Here is a 22,570-nt window from a genome sequence, read left to right as displayed (position 1 = left end):
AAATTGAAATAACTGGAGGTGTGGAAAAAATCTATAGACAAGAAACTACATGAAGATGACCAACGATTCTATACAATCTTATGGAGATCAAACAGAAATGATCCAATTCAAGAATAGTTGACCATACGCTCTTCCTTGTTGACGATTTTCAGCTCGGAGCCCACAACATGAAGGATGCACAAAGAATTAAACAAGAAGTTCAGAAACTCTTAAGTAAAGGAGGATTCAACATTAGAAAGTGGAAATGCAATCTGTCATTGAATGAAGATACGTTCTTTCAAGAAATTGGAAGTCATGCAGATATTACCAAGATCCTAGGAATTGGCTGGCTACCACACAGTTACAACTTTCAATATTCAATTAAGCAAACTGCGATACAAACAAATTGCATCGATATTCGATCCACTAGGCCTTATGGCACCAGTTGTCATCAAAGCCGAACTAATAATGCAAGAAATATGGAAGGCCGAAAGAAGTGGAATGAAGAAATTCCAACAGAAATCCAGACAACATGGGACACATTCAAAGATGATCTACCGATCAGTTGATGAAAATAACCGTTACGGCTCTGAAAATGACCGGCGTAATAATCTACACCTGGTCAGATTCGAAGGTGGTACTAGCTTGGTTACAAAAAACACCAAGTAAACAAAACGTCTTCATAATAAATCGTGTTAACGAGGTTTATCGACTACTAGGTTAAGTTCAATGAAATTACGGGACAATCCAGCAGTTCATCATCCAGAGGAGCACTCCCGAGTAAACTTCTGAACAATCCCTCATTTATGGTGAAAAAGCCCCATATGGCTACAGGCACCTAACTATGGAGTCGAATGGCCTGAAGAAATTCCAAATGAAATAATATTAAAAAACGAAGATTCAGAAGAAAAAACAGTGTCCACAACCATAATCTATGAACCATTTCAATTAATAACAAAATTCTCGTCTTGGAAAAAGACCCTACAAGTGATGGCCTATTGCAAAGGTTCATTGACAATTGTAAAACCAGGAATACGATTGAGTCTACACGAATAATAGATAGATAACTCTCATGAAATTAATCCACCAGAGGAAGTACTTCCTTGAAGAATTAACCAGATTAAATAACAACCTCACTGTTGACAAAACCAGTCACTTGACGAACTTAAATCCATATGTAGATGAACTCGGAGTCCTTCGTGTAGTAGGCCGCCTGAAAAACTCATCTCTGAGCAGCCAATAATCATGCCAACAGAATGTCATCTGACTGATTTCATAATGAGGCACGTACATCATGAAACATTGCATGGAGGAACACAGATGACATTGACTCACATCAGACAGGAATTCTGGATACCCCATGGAAAAAACAAGGTGAAAACCATCATAAGACACTCCGTCGTCTGCATTTCGTTCAACTACATGCTCACAGAAAATGGGAAATCTACCAAGGCAAAGGCTGATACCATCCCACCCATTTACGAATGTAGGAAAAGATTACGCTGGCCCGATACAGATGAGATGATCCAGAGGCAGAATATATTTGAAAATTTCTGAGTGAAACTCAGAGAAAGATTCGAAATAAATTGCTCATTAAGAAATTGCAGTGAGATAACGAATAAGGCCTGCCACAGACATGCAACTTTTCAGTTGCGCAACAGTTTGATTGCAAGCGGTTCGAGGGCGCACACAAAGGCAATCGCTGCAACTTTTCAGTTGCATGTCTGCGCGGTCCCATATAAATGCATTGTACTCACTTCTGCAACTAAACAGTTGCAAAACTAAAAATTGCATGTCTGCGGCAGGCCTAATACGAATCTTTATCTGGATTTTTCTCTGATCCGAAGAATCGATTTATTGCATTGTTCTTCAAACACGGATTCATTTTATAATTGAAATTAGCTTTTAAATTCACTTCATTCTAATTACAAAACTTATTCATTACACAAAAATATTTCTCATAAACTACCATAATTCCTAATCACAAAAACAATTCAATATTTATACATAATATACGCATATTTTATTGAATATCAGCAATACATTTTTGAATATCAAACAATAAAGCATATGTATGACATGAAAAAGTTTCAGTAGAGGTTGATGTAATGAGGTACCATACAATTCGGCGTATGATACAAGAGCTCAGAGAAGAAACCTCCGTGAGAACACCCTGCCTCCTCCACAGTATTGTAGGGCGATGTTTAATTGTACTTTGGGGAAGTAGCGAACATCCTATGAACTTGTTCAATAAAGGTTTTAAGGTCCTTTGAATTCAATGTAATGTCGCATAATTACCTTCTTGCATCACGATTTTTGCACCCAACAACACAGCACGATTTCACTCTTGCAGACATTTCGCTTCGTCTATTGAATAATTTGTTAGAAAATTAGGTCATTTCGTAAATTGATAGATAATCAAAAATACATCTGTCGGTCTATAGTTATCTTGATTAGTCGTTTGAATATTCGGCGGAGATCACGGTCATTCACGGGTGATAACGATCGAAAGCTCAAAATGCAGTGACACCTAACGATCAAATTTAGAATAATTTTTGTGATTAGTGTACCATAACAATAGGTGGCGCCACTTGTCAGAGTGACTCTAACGAGACAGTGGCGGCAATTGTGGTCTCGTTTTTCATCGGTTTAGTAAGAATATCGCGGATTTGGTCACGTGCCGTGACGTGAGCCAATCCGCATTGATCATAGCATTGAAATCTGTGCTTCTAAGCCGCCATATTCTTGCTAAATTTCCAATTGTCGCCACTGTATTTGATAGAGTAACTGTAGAGTGATCCATCTTTATTTTAATTTAATCTATGAACACAACCATCCTTTCTGCTCAGAACCGAATTAATTCCCACCGGTAGTCTACATACATACATGGAATCTCTCTTGGCAGCATCCAAGAAGTTGTCCTCTGACATGACTGCTGGTCTTGATGGTTTCCTTCTCAAGGATTCAATTGGTGTATTATCCGTCCCACTGTTACATATTTTTAATTTTTAATATGGCCTGTTGTCCTGTTTCCTTCATGCTGGAGGATAGCAAAGGTGGTACCCATACTGAAGCAGGGTGATCCGGCTGATCTGAGGAATTACAGGCTAATATCCATACTTTCTAACTTTGCGAAGTTGTTCGAAACCATATTGTACCAATATATATATATCCTGCCGTGGGGCACTTGATCAGATCGGAACAACATGCTTTCATGTCAAAGAGGTCGTTTACTACAAATCTTGCAGTATTCTCGCAGTACGTCTCTGAAATTCTGGATAGAGATGGCCAGGTCGAAGCTGTGTAGACCGATTTTCAGAAAGCTTTTGATAAGGTCAATCCCACACTTTTGTTGCATAAATTGAGGACGAAGTTTGGCTGTTCTGATGATCTGGTTAATTTCTTCATGTCCTATTTAATAAATCGTCAACAGTATGTTTACCTGGAGAGATGCTGTTCTGCAGTTTATATTTCTACATCCGGTTTACCTCAGGGTTCGAACCTCAATCCTTTGCTGTTCATACTGTTCATTAATGACCTTCTTTTCCATTTCATTTTATTGCATGTGACCAAGACATCCTGAGCCTCTTCATCTGATTCAGTCAAAATTGGTGGTATGAGCAGAGGCGGGAGACGGCTGGGTGGACGGATGGACGTCAGCTGTTGTAGATATAGGGAATCCCATTCATGCTTTGGCGTATACTAATGACCACGAATTTTTCTGCAGGGTAAACTTTCTTGAGGACTGGGCTTTCTTGCAGCGTGTGTTAAATGCTTTGTTGATGTGTTGCAGAGAGAATCTCCTTCATCTGCCTTCATCATTCGTCTTTTTTTTTTCTGACTCAAGTACGATAATCCCGTTGTTCAATGCATTTATGAGGAGCAAACTGGAATATGGTAGCATTGTTTGGAATCCAGTGTATGAGTGCCATATACAGGGTGATTCCGGAGGAGACCGTCAGATTTTAGGTGAAGTATACACTAGTTAAGGCAGTTTCGAAACAATGATTGGTTTATGGTTGGGGGCCTTCATTGAGAGTCTACAGGGTGATTTGTCCGATTCGACCGATTTTTCTTTTATTCATAACTTTGGTATGGCTTGATCAATCATGATGAAATTTTTAGTGTAGAACAATATGATTATCTTCTTTCAATAATTCCAACACTTGTTCAAAAATACAGGGTGGGAATTATGATAAGTTCAGATTAAGTTTGCAGGTTGAAAAAACACCCTGTACATTCCGTTTTCAGAAATTTTCTACTTGCTTCAGATTCTACCATAAGTTTACATTACTGAAGCGTTTTTATTTTATTTGGCACACGTCCATTTTTCCTAGAAAAATTTTTCAAAGATGAACAATATCGTTTTTTCGCTCCAAGGCATTGAGAATATTCTGAACTAGATGGTAAAGCTGTATCGTTCAATAATACAAAGCTCTTCCTGAGTCCTAAAATAAATTTTCCAAATTCGAAATTCATTTTTGATCGCTCATATTCAGATGTATAAAATCATTTAATTCAAAAAATTTCTTTATACGTACGTCAAATTAGTACCGAATTAGGAATTTCGCAGAGCAAAATGAGCAAGACTTTGAAGAAAGAACAATTCCACCCATACCACTACCAAAAGGTGCAAGATCTGCCCCAGCGATTACAATTTTGTCGCTGGGTTATTAGTCACCAACGAACTATTTTTCGTATTCTGTTCAGCGACGAGGCTATGTTCACTAAGAATGGAATTTTTAATATCCACAATTCCCACGAATGGGCAAGAGACAACCCGCATTTGAAGAAGAGTCATAATACACAACACAGATTTTCTGCCAATATTTGGCTTGGAACAATAGACGGAACATTAGTTGGCCCTCACATTTTTGCGGAAAGATTAAATGGTGAAATTTACCTAGATTTTTTGGAAAATATTTTACCAAATTTATTGGAAAATGTACATATCCGCTCTATGTACTTTCAGCATAACGGAGCACCACCTCACTTTGCATTGAATGTGAGAAATCACCTGGATGTAAATTATCCGAACAGATGGATTGGTCGTGGAGGCCCTATTGCTTGGCCACAAAGATCGCCTGATTTGAACCCTTTAGACTATTTTGTGTGGGGATATCTGAAAACAAGAGTTTATAAGGTTGAAATTAGAAGTAGAGAACACCTAGTTAAAAGGATTTCCGAGGAATGTAATATCTTGAAGCAAAATCAATCCCTCATTAGAAGGTCAATTGGAAATTTAATAAAAAGGTCTCGAATATGTATTCAAAAAAGGGGAAATCATTTCGAACATTCTATGTAAATTTTGTGTTATTCCTTAGTTTTGCCGTTCATGATGTGTTTCGAATGTTTATTCTGTATAAGTTGTAGATTTTTTGGTATAAGTAGGTAGGTATACAGATATTTTCTGGATTAAATGATTTTATACATCAGAATATGAGTGATTAAATATGAATTTCGAATTTGAAAGAACTACTTTAGAAATCAGGAAGAGCTTTGTATCATTGGACGACACCGGTTTACATTCTAGTTCAGAATATTCTCAATGCCTTGGAGCGAAATAACGATATTGTTCATCCTTGAAAAATTTTTCTAGGAAAACTGGATGTGTGCCAAAAAAATTAAAAACGCTCCAGTAATGTAAACTTATGATAGAATCTGAAGCATGTAGAAAATTTTTGAAAACGGAATGTACAGGGTGTTTTTTCAACCTGCAAACTTAATCTGAACTTATCATAATTCCCACCCTGTATTTTTGGGAAAGTGTTGGAATTATTGAAAGAAGACAATCATATTGTTCTACACTGAAAATTTCATCAAGATTGATCAAGCCACACCAAAGTTATGAATAAAAGAAAAATCGGTCGAATCGGACAAATCACCCTGTAGACTCTCATTAAAGGCCCCCAACCATAAACCAAACATTGTTTCGAAACTGCCTTAACTAGTGTATACTTCACCTAAAATCTGACGGTCTCCTCCGGAATCACCCTGTATATCATATTGAGGCTGAGCAGAGAAGTACCTTGTTTTTAGGAAGGATAGTGTGTATCCATGTAGGGGTTCCGACCATGAAGCCTTGTTGCGTAGATTCGGAGCAGTCGAGCTCAATGTCAGGAGAGGTGTAGCATGTCTCAGATTCTTTAATGGACTACTGAACGGCAATATCGACTGTTCGCCTCTACTTGCTTGTATAAGTTCCCGTGTTCGTCGCTGTGGTTCCAGATCTGTGTATTTGTTCGAGCTTCCTGTGCCAAGAACAAATGTGATATTGCAGGAACCTCTGCATTTGATGTGCTCTAGGTACAAAGAGATCTCCAATCTCTATAATATACATTTTGATAGGATATCTGTGATTTGTAGAATTTTCTCTGGGATGTATAGGGGCAGGCGTCGAGATCAGAATGGAATGTTTATTCATTCAACTTTTAATTTGGCCATGTAGATGCCTCTGTATAGCTTGTTTGCTCTCAGCTTATGATGTTTGTAATTACTGGTTTATGTAATAGTAATATTTTAAATTTAGTTTTTTTCACATTTCCTGTAATTGTTTTTTTTTACCTGTTAGAAATAAGTTCTTATTATTTTTATTTATTCTTATTAAATAACTTTATCAACTATATCTTTTTTTGTTCTAGTGCAATCCTGTTTATTTTTTGGCTTGCACACAATTATGGGAATATTATGTACTGATTGATTTCCACTCCTTGTTTTCTTATTCAGAGGCTCCATATATATTATTCGTTCATCTAAAATCGAAAAACCAAAAATATAACAAATATGTATTTGTATTAATACATGGATAAATTTCGTTATTGGACGAAGGAAAAAAATGAATTGCAATTTCAATTTTTGACAGACTTTGAACATAAAAACATGTTTTTTGCTCGAATTTTCGCCATGTATGAGCACGAATAAATTAGTTGTAATTAAAAAAAAGAAATCCTTCTTTCAATGACTAGATAATGTTATTTCAAACATGTGTGCAAAATTTGAACAAAATCGCTTCCTAACTTTTCGAGAAATCATATTCACCTACTTGGAAAATTTAGTTTTGAGATAAACGCGTTTAAAGTTTCAATTTGAGATAACATGCAAATAAAAACAATTTTTTTTCAACTTACCTATAATCATCGATTCGTGCACAAAAACTTGTTAAAGTTGCCTTTAATTGTGAAAGAAGTGGGAAAGGCCGACCAACAATTTAGCGCTGTTTCTCTAGGTCTATCAAGTTAGCCCGGAAGTTCTGGCATTTCGAAGAGAAAATTTTTTCAATGAAAATGCTAGCAAAGTGCTGGCGAATGCTGAAGAAAAAACTGAAAAATCTCATATAGATTTGGAAAAATTGGAAATTGAATTTTCCGGGCCAACTTATGTGCAGCCCGGAAAACCCAGCATTTTTCATCGATATTTCGAAAATAGTAAATGCTAGCGAAATGCTGGCGAATGCTGAAGAAAAAACTGAAAAATCTCATATAGATTTGGAAGAACTGAAGTTTGAATTTTCCGGGCCAACTTATGTGCAGCCCGGAAAACCCAGCATTTTTCATCGATATTTCGAAAATAGTAAATGCTAGCGAAATGCTGGCGAATGCTGAAGGAAAAACTGAAAAATCTCATATAGATTTGTAAAAATTGGAAATTGAATTTTCCGGTCCAACTTATGTGTAGCCCAGGAAAGCCAGCATTTTTCATCGATATTTTGAAAAAATGCAATGCTAACGAAGGTCTGTCAAGTGCTGAAGAGAAAACTGAAAAATCACATATAGGTTTGAAAAAATTGAAAATTGAATTTTCTTGGCCCCTTATGTCAAACATGTAAAAGTCAGCAATTTTCATTGATTTCTAGCTATGGGCGGGCGAATGACCAGTACCACTAGAAAAATGGGTGATTAAATTTGCCAGGGCACTTCGTTCAAAAAAAACCATTTTGATGAACAGCTTTATTGTTCCAACGCAGTAAGACAATCCGTCCTTTAGTTATTAGTTGGCCGTGACTAAACAAAATGATACATTTTAAGTCATCATATAGCATATGCATGAGTTCTAACAGAGGTTAGTGTAACGGGGTACCATAACATTGGGCGTATGATACAGGAGCTTAGGGAACAACCACCGTAAAAAATCCTGTCTCCACATGAATAGTGTAGTGATGACAGATTTGTTCACAGAATAAGCTTTCAATACTGAAGGGTTTCTTATCCATTGACATAATAATCTCTTTTTTCTTCGACTGTCGCAAAATACCTTCATTGTATATTCAATGATGATTTCTAAATATAGTATACTTCATTCACATTTATTTTTGCACTTGGTTAGCCATGAAATAATTTTCTCAAGTTTTTGTAACTAGAACGGATTAAGGTTGGCACTCATGAAATGTGGTTAATGTCATAACGCCGTTGCCACAACTAATATCAATTTTTATTACGAAAATGCCGAAAGTGATCGAAAAAAGAGAAAGGGTTTCAGGAAATGCTATTTAGAATTTATGTCCGCTCATTCAAATAGTTATACCCTGATATTCTAAAATCCACAATACGTTAGACGGTAGGAAACACATTCAATATAAGAGAATTTATATGTTTCATCTGAATCTAAACGACTTATATTTCAGCTGAATATTTCCACAATCAGAAAGATTGTGAATGAAGAGGATGACAAAGAATTTCCTTCTATTGGGAGACCCAATTGAGCATTTGAGAATTTTATGTTTGAATTAAGGGGTTACATGGGTTTCGTGGGTTCAAAAAATCAATTTTTTTTTTTGGCTCATTACTTTGTACAACATCTCAAGAATATTGTCCTAAATAAAAAATAGTTATTTTCCTTTCAAGTGCGAAAAGTGATACTTGCCCGCACGAAACTGCCGTTGCCCGAATGATGCGAAGGAGAGTTCGGGTAAGCAGTTGAGTGACAATATTCTTGAGATGTTGTACAAAGTAATGAGCCAAAAAAGAATGATTTTTTGAACCCACGAAACCCATGTAACTCCTTAATTCACTCAAACATAAAAATCTCAAATGCTCAATTGGGTCTCCCAATAGAAGGAAATTCTTTGTCATTCTCTTCATTCACAATCTTTCTGATTGTGGAAATATTCAGCTGAAATATAAGTCGTTTAGATTCAGATGAAACATCATATAAATTTTCTTACATTGAATATCTTCGCTACCGTCTGACGTATTGTGGATTTTAGAATATCGCAGGGATAACTATTTGAATGAGCGGACATAAATTCTAAATAGCATTTCCTGAAACCCTTTCCCTTTTTTCAATCACTTTCGGCATTTTCGTAATAAAAATTGATATTAGTTGTGGCAACGGCGTTATGACATTAACCACATTTCATGAGTGCCAACCTTAATCCGTTCTAGTTACAAAAACTGGAGAAAATTATTTCATGGCTAACCAAGTGCTAAAATAAATGTGAATGGAGTATACTATATTTAGAAATCATCATTGAATATACAATGAAGGTATTTTGCGACAGTCGAAGAAAAAAGAAATTATTATGTCAATGGATAAGAAACCCTTCAGTATTGAAAGCTTATTCTGTAAACAAATCTGTCATCACTACACTATTCATGTGGAGACAGGATTTTTCACGGTGGTTGTTCCCTAAGCTCCTGTATCATACGCCCAATGTCATGGTACCCCGTTACACTAACCTCTGTTAGAACTCATGCATATGCTATATGATGACTTAAAATGTATCATTTTGTTTAGTCACGGCCAACTAATAACTAAAGGACGGACTGTCTTACTGCGTTGGAACAATAAAGCTGTCAAAATGTTTTTTTTTTTTTAACGAAGTGCCCTGGCAAATTTAATCACCCATTTTTCTAGTGGTACTGGTCATTCGCCCGCCCATAGCTAGAAATCAATGAAAATTGCTGACTTTTACATGTTTGACATAAGGGGCCAAGAAAATTCAATTTTCATTTTTTCCAAACCTATATGAGATTTTTCAGTTTTCTCTTCAGCACTTGACAGAACTTCGCTAGCATTGCATTTTTTCGAAATATCGATGAAAAATTCTGGCTTTCCTGGGCTACACATAAGTTGGACCGGAAAATTCAATTTCCAATTTTTACAAATCTATATGGGATTTTTCAGTTTTTTCTTCAGCATTCGCCAGCATTTCGCAAGCATTTACTATTTTCGAAATATCGATGAAAAATGCTGAGTATTCCGGGCTGTGCATAAGTTGCCCGGAAAATTTAAACTTCAATTTTTCCAAATTTATATAAGATTTTTCAGTTTTTTCTTCAGCATTCGCCAGCATTTCGCTAGCATTTACTTTTTTCGAAATATCGATGAAAAATGCTGGGTTTTCCGGGCTGCACATAAGTTGGCCCGGAAAATTTAAACTTCAATTTTTCCAAATCTATATGAGATTTTTCAGTTTATTCTTCAGCATTCGCCAGCATTTCGCTAGCATTTGCTATTTTCGAAATATCGATGAAAAATGCTGGGTTTTCCGGGCTGCACATAAGTTGGCCCGGAAAATTCAATTTCCAATTTTTTTAAATCTATATGAGATTTTTCAGTTTTTTCTTCAGCATTCGTCAGCACTTTGCTAGCATTTTCATTGAAAAAATTTTCTCTTCGAAATGCCAGAACTTCCGGGCTAACTTGATAGACCTTGTTTCTCTTAGAATTTTAGGAGAATATTTTTTTTTTTTTTTTAACGTTTATTGCACAATATACAATCTACTCTTATAGGTATTAAGTAATTGTGATAAAAGAGACTACATGAGAGTGAAATGTCCAGTGACATTTCTACTCGTTTTGCACTATTTTAGTTTAGTGTTGTGGAAGATCTTCGGGCCATGTCTTCTTCAGTCTTCTGATGTGGGGTCCTTTCAGGTAGAGGTTTTGTATCAGATCATTGGAGTGACCTTGTAGTCGATCTCGATATCTGGCTGATGCAGATTCTATAACGTCGTTGATGTAAGGGATCTGTAAGTCTTCATGCAGTCGTTGGTTAGTGACGTACCATGGTGCATTCGCTATTAAGCGGAGAGTTTTGGACTGGAACCTTTGGATGATCTTTCTTCTAGATGGCTTCGCGCATCCCCACAGTTGTATGCCGTAGGACCAGATTGGTTTAAGAGTCGCCTTGTACACTGTCAGTTTGTTCTGCATGGTCATCTTCGACTTTCTTTGCAAGAGCCAATACATCTGTCGGAGCTTCATGTCTAGTTGTTTCCTCTTTGCTTGCACATGTTTCTCCCATGTGAGCCGTTGATCCAGATGCATACCTAGGTATTTGACCTCAGTCTTTGTCGGTAAGGTGACTCCATTCAGAGTTACTCTTGGGCAGTCGTTGTGTCTTAAGGTGAAGACTACGTTAACTGATTTGCTCTGGTTTAAAGTTATTCTCCATGTTTTGTACCAGATGCTGAGTTGGTCCAGGTGTTCTTGGATATTTGTGGAGGACACAATGGGGTCGTTGTCGGACGAAAGTATTGCAACGTCATCAGCAAATGCAGCAATAGTTGTGTCGGGAGTTTCCGGTAAATCAGCAGTATAGATTAGGTATAAGAACGGTCCTAGTACACTTCCTTGGGGTACACCAGATTTAATTGGGAAATACCCAGATAGTTCGTTATTGGACTTAACAGAGTAGTATCTGTCAGAGATGTACGATTTCAGAATGAGGTAGTAATTATGGTTTAGGTTCTTCTTGAGCTTGTATAATAAGCCTGCATGCCAGACTCTATCAAACGCCTGGGAGACATCCAGGAACACGCCGTTGCAATATTGCTTTCTCTCTAGAGAATTGGAAATGACGTTGATTATCCTGTGAGCCTGGTGTGACGTTGACATCCTTTGTCGGAACCCAAATTGGTAGTCAGGAAGAAGATCTGTTGTCTCATGGTCTTCATGTATCCTTTTTAGGAGTATTCTCTCAAATAGTTTTCCAGGGATTGGGAGAAGACTTATGGGTCTGTATGATGCTGGTGAGTGCTCAGGTTTGCCACTTTTGTGAATCATCAATAGATGGGCATATTTCCATGTGATCGGGAAGTAACCCAAATTCAGCATGCGGTTGTATAAGGTAGTTAAGAAGACTATTGCTTTTTTCGGTAGGTTTTTCAGGATATATGCAGTTATCAGGTCATGACCAGGAGCCTTCTTATTTTTAAGTTTGCGTATTTCGTATTTGACTTCCTTAGGATTTATAGGTTTTATGGGAAGTGATAACTGGCAGGGTGCATCTAAGAATTCTTCGACATAAATTTCGCATCCAGGTACTGGCTTTGGCTCTTCAAATACGGTTGATAGGTGCTCTGCAAAGGCATTTGCTTTTTCCTGGTTGGATCGTGCCCAGCCGTTCTCGGTACGTATTGGTGTAATGGATGGTGTTGGTCTGCTGAATTTTTTTGTGGCTCTCCACAAGCTGTGATCTGTGGTAGTCAATTCTTCAGTATAGCGTTCGAAAGAGGAGTTTTGTACATCTCTTAGGGCTTTGGTCAGGTTGCGTGACATATTTCTGTAATGATGGAGATCAGTAATATTGCGTGACCGCTGCCATACACCCCTTGCTCTCCTTTTTTCAGATATTAATTGCCGTATGTGTAGAGGAGTGCTGCTATCATTGGAGGTTTCTCTTCCGGTGCAGGGGGTAGCTTGCCATGCTGCTTGTTGTAACGTCTCTGTGAAGTGTTGTACGGCTAGATCAATCTCAGCTGGTTCTTTCATAGAGAGGTTATTATCCAGTTTTTCTATGACATATTCTTTGAATTGCTCTCATCTAGTGAACTTTGTAGACAATTTGGGTGGGGAATTTGTTATTATAGGCTGACTGTTTAAGGTCAGAACAACAGGTGAATGGTCAGAATCCAAGTCATAACTGGACTCTAGAAGGCAGTTTTGTGGAGCAATGCCTTTAACTACAAAGAAGTCTAGCAGGTCTGGTAATTTTCTTGGGTCCGTTGGCCAGTACGTGGGTTCCCCCGTCGAAAGGTGATAGTAGCATTTGTCGTTTAGGGCCCGAAGTAAGTTACGACCTTTAGTTGTGGTTAGTCTGGATCCCCAGTGAGTGTTTTTGGCATTCCAATCGCCACCCACAATAAATCTCTGCCCAAGAGTGGCGAAGAACTCCTTGTATGTGTCTGTCGATATGGTATGTCGTGGTGGGCAGTACACTGATGTTATGTTGATGTGGCCAGTTTTTGTTTTTGCTGATACGGTCGTTGCTTGAATGTGGGCTGTTTGAAATTTTTCTTGTTCATAATGACATATAGAATTTTTGATAATGACTGCAGATCCTCCATGAGCTGTTCCATCTGGGTGAATAGTGTGGTAGACTGAATAGTTTGGGATCGCAAATACTGTTCGGCTGGTGAAGTGAGTTTCGGAGATCAATAAGACGTCAACCTTGTTGAGATCTAAGAAGGTTATTATTTCTCGTTTGTGGTTTGCCAATCCGTTGGCATTCCAAGTCGCAATTCTGAGAATCTCATTAATCCTGTTCGACATTATGGAAGTTTATTCATAACGGTGGTGAGCAGATTCAGGATCATGCTGTTCTGGTTTAGTAATTGCGAGAACATATTTTTGAATTCTTCGAGGAAACTAGATAGTTGATGACTTAGCTGGGATAGGGGTTGTTCTAGATTAACATTTCTTGTAGCTTGAGAGTAGGTTCGTGGAGGTTGGTTGTTTGGTTGCGGAGATGTTGATGTTGCTATGTTGGTGGAGGGTACATTTGGTCTGCTATTTGGTGCATGGTTGTTACTTCTGGAATTTCTTTGTATGAGATCTTTGTATACTTGGCATCCTTTATAGTTGGCTGGATGATCGCCATTGCACAAAGCACATTTTGCAGGAGTGTTTTTGGTTTTTTGGCAAACTTTAGAATCATGTTGGCCGCCGCACTTCACGCAATTGTGGGGTTTGTAGCAATATGTTTTGGAGTGACCATATTCTTGGCACCTCATACACTGTACTATGCCTCGTTTTTTCCTAGGTGGTTCTATAGTGACCTTAGTGCTGTAAATGTATCGAAGATCATATATGGTTTTATTATTTGGTTGAGGTTCAAGGTCTACGAAGACCCACCTAACCCCTTTCCACTATCTGTATTTCACGAAGACATGTGGATTTTGGATCATTTCAATGACTCAATTTCTATTAATTAACCCACAAATTCCTATGATCAGGAGAAGTCTTACTCAATCCTTCAATATCATCTATCATCTAGATCCATATTTGGTTTGCTCACTATTGGCTATTGGTATAAATTAGGACACTCAAATCGGTGTTTTTCACAGCTAAATAACAGCAAATAAGGAACGATACTTGAAAACCAACCTCTCACGTGCACAATCGTTTCGAACATTATATTTGTCGATATTTATTTTTATTCCACTAAGAGTAATTGAATCCAATAATTATTGAAATTGTCGAACCTCAATGGTTTCCGAATATTTTGGCTAGAAAAAAGAAATTATTCTTTTTAAGAATTACTATATCACCATAATAAACATTTTCTAGAGGTGAGAGATTTGGGTTACAATACTACGATCTTTTTCCAGCCTGGTGAGGAGTATATCTTTCAGCAAGATTGGGGTGAACAAATGGTTGGAAAAAAGAAATCGGTAATAGCAGAATATGACGTTGAGAATGATACAGTGAGTATTTTAGAAGGAATTCCAGACAATGTTTGCCCTGGGCAGGTGAAATTTTCACCATGTGGACAATATGTTATTGGTGTGGGCTATGAAACTCTGCCAAGGAAATTAGGTCTGATATATTGCACGAATAGACCAACAAAACTTTTCAAGTTGAAGGATGGAAAATATGGTATGTTCAAAATATGCTTTCTATTTTTCAAATAAACTTCTCTTTTTCGCAAACATTTCAACCCTCAAATGAATCAACTTTTGAAAATCATTACCATGTTTTGCAAAGTCGAAAAACTGGACCGCAAACTTTCCTTTCGAGGAGGATAAATTTACCTGACTAATGAAACATAAAATCTTTAACCCCTACAAATAGTTTGTCGTTCCCATTGAACTCTAAAAGAACTGGAATGGCATCTCGATGCAGGCAAGCTGAGGAAGACTGAAAGGGAAGATGTAGAGCAATCTATCTCTCTCTGCGCTCTGTCGATTGGTTTATAACGATGTAAACAAAAACAACAAGTGAGACGACTTCTGCGCCCGACGTCTGATGCGGTTTTTCGATTGGTTGCCGAACCATTAGAAAGAGATGGGTTGTTCTACATCTTCCGTTTCAGTTGGACACACTTTTCGTCGTATTTCGGTACCTAAGAGGCCCTTCCAGTTCTTTTAGAGTTCAATGGTCGTTCCTAACTCACTCTCAGTAGTATAAAAGGGGGGTAGGATCCACGATCCACCATCCATCATATTATGAAGTTTTGAGTTCTTTACAGTGACATAGATTATAGAATTATAATATATACTATATATTCAATATAACTATAATATAATCTTCGTACAGTGATGTATGTACAGGGTGGGCAAAATTCGTTGTCTACTGAAGGGATCTCGAGAACTATAGCAGCTAGAAGAAAATGGACGACACATTCTCGAGCCCCTTTTTCTTGACTCATCCAAAACTGAAAACAGATCCAGTCTAACATTTATAGATTTTAAGTTATGAACGAAAATTCAGAAATTGTCATTTTCAATGAAGCTGAATAACTCGCTTATTTGAACTCGTATTCGAAATCCGTTGTTACATTCTACAGGCACTTTTTTATGAGGAATTCGAATATGATATCAATAAATTTTTTGATCCAGTCATTTTCGAGATACGACAGGGATTTCTGATTTTTCAAATGTAAACTATAGTTGAAAGTTCCTTCATCTTGCTGCAATTTTTTTGCTGATTTCAAAAATGTATCATATATGGCTATTCACATGAATGTTACACGAGAAAAAAATTCAATACTTTTTTCTGCTTTTCGATTCACTGTTGAATTTTCAGTAGGCTGGCGTAACCATAGCGACCGTTGAAAATGCATTATGGTTCGTGAACTCCACATAATCCTATGTGAACTCAACCTTCTGCGAAAGGAATCACCGACTGACGAATAATTATTTCTTTTATATATCAATATCGAGATCGATATCCTTTAAAAGAGAGTAAAAGTATTTCGTCCGATTATTGAAGAAAAAAAATTTATTCAATTATCGTTTTTCTATTTATGAAAGAAACTTTGAGAGTCAGTAATAAAATACGTTAGCTATCTATAATTATAATTTTTACAGAAGTAAGATGATGAAAAATAGGTACTTCTGTCAACGGTAGTGTTCTAATTGTGAACCATCGTAAGATAAGCATGCCAAACATCCCGAGAACAAACGATGGCAAATTAATCATCGAAATATTTATTCAGCAACATTCAGCGTGATTCCAATCATAGAGGCTCAGGTTCACAAAATATAATTCATTTTCAACGGTCGCTATGGTTACGCCAGCCTACTGAAAATTCAACAGTGAATCGAAAAGCAGGAAAAAGTATTGAATTTTTTCTTATGCTATATTCATGTGAATAGCGACATATGATACATTTTTGAAATCAGCAAAAAAATTGCAGTAAGATGAAAGAGTTTTCAAATATAGTTTACATTTGAAAAATCAGAAATCCCTGTCGTATCTCGAAAATGACTGGATCGAAAAATTTATAGATGTCATATTCGAATTCCTCATAAAAAAGTGCCTGTAGAATGTAACAACGGATTTCGAATACGAGTTCATATAAGCGAGTTATTCAGCTTCATTGAAAATGACAATTTCTCAATTTTTGTTCATAACCCAAAATCTATGACCGCTGGGCTGGATCTGTTTTCATATTTGGAATAGTAAGGAAAAAAGAGCTCGAGAATATGTCTTCCGTTTTCTTCTAGCTGCTATAGTTCTCGAGATCCCTTCAGTAGACAACGAATTTTGCCCACCCTGTACATATATTATTGTATTTCCTGTCGATTAGATGATTGCCATAGGGTGCTTTACTGGGTGTACATCCCAGTTAAGAACTTCTGTCTCAATACTCCTGCCACATTTTTCCTATTTAAATGTGTAATATGTTGCAACCTCTTCGTAGGAGTTGAATATATTCAGCCTCATTAGTCAGATAACTATGTCTTCCACGAAAAGCAAATTGGCGCATGTTTTTGAACTTTGTATTTGTTTTCAAGTATGTAATTTGATGAAAACAATTTTTGAAGTAAGAAATCTTCCATTTGAATCAATCTTTCCGATTTCCGATCGAAAAGTCGATTAATTGAAGGCAATTACTTTTCTACCGTAAACTCCTCTTGTCGTCTGCTGTTGTCGCTAATACGAGAAAGAGAGAGTAACGATTAGGTCATTTTAGTGAATCCAGGATTTAATAAAAACATGAGTGCCTATGATCTATGATAATAAGTACAATAACAAAAAATAAGTGTTATTTGCTGTTGTCATATTAATTCTTTACGAAATCCTCTAGCTTTCACGAGTGAATTAAGAACGTGGTTTGAATGTCAGTGTTCATAATAATCAAGAATATATGGTGATAGCGAAATGGATATGCACATTTAATGTGTCTTCTTTCTTAATGTTTAATTTATTTACATAACTACTACACCAATTAATGTATAAGGATTAAGGGGAAGTAATATCTTAAGAATCTTCATTCAGAAACGGCATCCACTAGTTCTTAATTTACGCTTTTAATTTTTCATGTTTTTTAATTGAAGTTAAAGGACACCTTGATGCCACCTCGCCTCTTTTTTACTATTATGAGAAAAACGTTGAACTTTAGTGTCTATAAAACTTGTCTTCACAAACTCATAAAATCCCATAATGAAGCGCTAGGTATGAAGCAAAAGGAAAAGTCTTTAAAAGCACTTCTGTTTGTGGAACCATTTATTTAATCATCCGGTGACATGTTTCGGCTCATCGCCATTATCAAACCAAGGGACCACCCATATGTGAAATATATAAACAGACTGCAAAGAGTACAGAATCAGTTATTGAGATAAATCGTGTACACAACAAACGCATCAATCATCAATACTGTCTACTCGAGTATTCAAAACCAATATAAGATTTTGAAATTGGCCGAAAAATTTGTTCAAAAGCCATCACATTACAGTAAACACCAAAATAAGAATTCTGTCTTCTGTGGTTCCATATTAAGTCACATTGGTTTTTTTTTTTTGTCAAATCCGAGCATTTTGTAATTAGATACACATTCTTTTAACTGTTATTTATTATCCTGTGCACCTTTGTTTTTTCATAATTAATTATCCATTCTTGTAGTGTTTTTTTGAAGGAAATTTTATGCTTTTTATTCTCTAATTCTTGGGGCACTAAATCAAATATTCTGGGGGCAATGTAACTGCAGCATCTCTGGCCTATTCTCTTAATGGATCTTGGACGTTCAAAAGCACGTGCCATTGCTCTTGTTTGGTGTTGATGCTGCTTTTTTCTGACAGGTATTTTTCCCTCAAAAACATTCAAAATGATCCTGTGTGCAAAGAGTTGCCTGACATCGGGTACTCTGGCCAACTCATAAAGTGCTTTGGTGGGGAAGGATATCTTCTTGTTATGGATCACTTTCAAGAAATATTTTTGAATGACATCCAATCTCTTTTTATGGCAGTCTAGTACACCACCCCAACCAATTATTCCATATGACAACTGTGACTGTACCAGAGCATTGTATAGGATGTTAAGATGTTTCAAGCTGTCAATTGTTTTCCTCACAAATCTGAATTTATATAAAATTCCCCTCAACTTTTTTGTCAAATATATCATATGAGCATCCCATTTTAAATGTTCATCGATCATTACGCCAAGGTACTTCACAGAGGATGTTTTCGGAATCGCTAACTCATCGTCCAAGTGTATGTCACCAATATCTTCTGCCACAGCTTTACTCGATTTGAACGGTATGTATTTTGTCTTGGCTTGATTGAGAGTAAGTTTATTCAGTTGTAACCATTTTACTATCTGACCAAAGTCGCGAATCACCACCCTCTTCAAGTCTGACCATGTTGTACTTTCGTACAGAACTACGGTATCGTCTGCAAAGCTCAGAATATCACCATCAACTTTCATCTCCAACAGCCCATTCATGTATGTAAGGAAGAGAAGCGGACCAAGAACGGTGCCCTGTGGAATCCCGAAAGTAATTAGCCTTCTTTTACTAAGCTTGTCATTTATTTCAACCATTTGCTTTCTATTGGAAAGGTAGCTTTTGATCAGTTCATAAATCGATCCCCGAAACCCATAGTTGTATAATTTTTCCATCAACTTCTCATGACTGACTGTGTCAAATGCTTTCGCCAAATCGATGAACACAGCTAAAGTTGGCCTGCTTTTATCCAAATGGCTATATATCTTAGTTGTTAATTCTCTTATGGCGTCCTCAGTTGAGATACCCTGACGGAATCCAAATTGCCTTTTTGATAATATGCTATACTTGTCTAAATAGCTCATTATTCGGGTTTTTAATAACTTTTCAATGATTTTTCCTATGTTGGAAATTAGAGTTATTGGCCTATAATTTGTCATTTGCGTCTTATCACCATTTTTGTATATTGGTTTTACAATTCCCAGTTTCAGAATATCAGGAAAAGATCCATTTTGAAAACAGGTGTTAGTCAAGTAGGCTATGGGTTCCGTTATTTCTTCCTTTATTTCTTTTAATGTTTCGGCCCTGATCCCATCGAAGCCAGCGGATTTTTTTGATTTTAAGCCCGATATAATCTTGATTATCTCCTGCGGTTCTACTGGGGTTAAATAGAAGGAACTCTCCACAGTCCTAAATCTGTCGACAAAATCATTGGGAGTTTTTATTTTATTAGCATATTTTTCTCCTAATTCACTGTAATACTTATTGAATGCTTCAGCTATTTCAAAGTCACCTTGGATGTTTTCCATATTTTCAGTTATCAATTTATCTATTTTAGTTTCCGATTTCCTTCCGTGTTGTTTTTCTTCCGTGATGTTTTACTAATTTTGGTGGAAGTTTGCGTGGGTTTTCTATATATACTGAACGTCAACTTGTTTTGTTGTCTCCTGATTGTGAGGTCCAGGAAGTTTATTTCACGATCCGATTCCAGCTCCAGCGTGAAGTTTATGTTCAAATGGAGTCCGTTCAACCAATTGTGGAACTCTCTCAGTTCCTCTTCGCTACCAATCCATGCTATAAGGATGTCATCCACATATCTAACCCAAAAAAAGGATTTTATCTTTGAAAGGATTGTTCACTATAAAAATTAGCATTTTCTCGAAGTAGGACATGAAAAGTTCGGCGAAAAGAGGGGAAAGGCAGTTTCCCATACTAAGTCCTTTCTGTTGAGAAAAGATTTCACCCTCAAAATTGAAGAAGTTTTGTTGAAGGCATAATTCTGTGAGCTGGTACGCACACTCAGTCAAGTCATCAGAAAGTGGAGAATCTATCAGTCTGTTCTTGAAAATTTTTAAGGTTTGCGGGACTGGTACAGAGGTGAACAGATTGCTCACATCAAAAGAAGCAAGCATGGTGTTTTCTGGGATTTGTAAGTCTTTTATTCTTCTTATCAGATCCAAGGAATTATCAACACTGAACTCTGATTTGAAGTTAATTGTGGACACTAAAAGTTTGTTGAGGTATTTAGATAATCTATAGGCTAAGCTGCCACAGAACGATACCACCGGTCTAATGGGGATGCCGTCCTTGTGGACCTTTGGAAGGCCATATAGTCTAGGGGTAATGAAGGACATAGGCATCAGTGATTTCCAGTTGTCACACAAGACAGGACCAAGGGATTTGAGTTTATTCTTGAACTTTATGTTATATTTGTTGATCGTTGTCATAGTTTCCTTGTTGAAGCCATTGTTGGACAGAAAATCATGTACTTTACTGATGTACACGGCTTTCTTAAGAATTACTAGACAATCACCCTTGTCTGCTTTGGAGAAAAACAAGTTATTGTCTTTGATCTTCTGACGAATAGTAAGGAGATTCCGTTTTAGGACACTTATGTATTTAGGCGTCTTGATTTTAGTTTTCCTGAATTTGTCAAGTATAGAAATAATGTGACTACGTATTAATTGAGGATTAATCAATCTGTTTGATCTCAGGAAAGTTTCTAATGCAACGACCAAATTTTCGGTAATCTTTGACTTGTTATACGTTGGAAAAGAGAATTTTAAACCCAGGCTCAACAGTTTGATTTCTGATTCATTGAAAATTGTGCCTGACAAATTGAGTATTGGTTCCCTAAATTTGGTTCCATTATTAAGATGCGTGACTGAGTTCTGAATCACACATCGGCTCGACAGTTTATCAATTTTTCGTTGTTGGATTTTCCCACTTTTCAGTTGAAGATTTTGAAGTTTTCTTCTGTTGAAATCTATCAAACTGTTGAGATCCCTTTCCGGTAGCCTATCTCTCAATATTTCCATAACTTCTCTGATTTTTCTATTATTTGCATAAAGGCGGCGGTACCATTTTCTAATCTCCCACTTAAGAAGTTTCCTCTTCAACAGGTGGACCTGGTGTTGCGCAAACGCATCATCTCTCCTGAACTTCACCCTCAACCATGCTGGTGTTAAGTCTCTCTCCAGACAAACCCTGCAGAATTGAATGTGGCCCCTGAACCTTTGTGACTTCGATACTAATCTACCATATGTTCGGGAAAGTAAGGACAGACTCGCCGTAAACATAAACTCATAAAATCCCATAATGAAGCGCTAGGTATGAAGCAAAAGGAAAAGTCTTTAAAAGCACTTCTGTTTGTGGAACCATTTATTTAATCATCCGGTGACATGTTTCGGCTCATCGCCATTATCAAACCAAGGGACTCTGAAATACCGATTGAGGTTTTAATTGGAAAATAAAGCAGGTAGAGGACACTAGAGTGGCTTTCAAATCCCAGAATATCCTACACCAATCCCTCATCAGGAACAAGAGCCCAATCGACATGTTGGACAAGCCGGGCGTTTATAGATTGGAATGTGGTGAACCAGGTTGTAATGTCGTTTATGTGGGGAGAAGCGGCAGATCCATTAGAACAAGGACCAAAGAACATTTGGCTAGTGCAAATAACCCAAATAATGACAAATCAATTTTTGGTTGTCATTTAAGAGAAGAAAAACACAAGTTTGATTTAGAGGAGAACACCCATCTAATTCATCACTGCGAATTTAACCACAGACAAGAAATTCTAGAAGAAGTGGAAATTTACAAACACCTCAAGAGTACAGAATACAAAGCGTTAAATTCGATGTTGACGAACAACATAAAAGACACTTATAAACTCTTATATTGATTCTCTCTGCCGACGCCACTGTTCTCGCTTAAGAGAAGAAGAGCAGGAACCTGTCTGCGCGAATGTAGTTTTTCGTCTTCCGTTTGTGTTTTGTTTATCTGTCATATCTTTCATTTTATATGCTCACTTGATCTAGATCCGATTTTATGTGTACTTTTTGGCTTTTACCTTTTGATTGATATGTTTTTACCGTATGACTTTGGAACCTAAAATCGTAAGTTTTGCATTGTAGGTTATTTATTTTGTTTATTTCTTTGTTAGCAAACTTTGTTGGCAATTTTCCAACTAAAACCTCAATC

The 22,570-nt window shown here is 36.9% G+C and overlaps 1 protein-coding gene across 1 annotated transcript in view; it reads left to right on the top strand.

The window, feature by feature from the left end:
- Positions 1 to 22,570, top strand: part of LOC123312754 (acylamino-acid-releasing enzyme-like) — a 37,460-nt gene that overhangs the window by 4,682 nt on the left and 10,208 nt on the right. Inside the window, exon 4 of the mRNA XM_044897222.1 lies at positions 14,532 to 14,799. Coding sequence (XP_044753157.1) covers positions 14,532 to 14,799 — 268 coding nt within the window. The remainder of the gene's footprint in view (positions 1 to 14,531; positions 14,800 to 22,570) is intronic.

This window comes from Coccinella septempunctata, chromosome 5 (assembly GCF_907165205.1).
Source record: "Coccinella septempunctata chromosome 5, icCocSept1.1, whole genome shotgun sequence".
NCBI lineage: Eukaryota > Metazoa > Arthropoda > Insecta > Coleoptera > Coccinellidae > Coccinella > Coccinella septempunctata.
The sequence above is the reverse complement of the archived record's forward strand: the minus strand, read 5'-3'. Positions and strand labels throughout refer to the sequence as shown.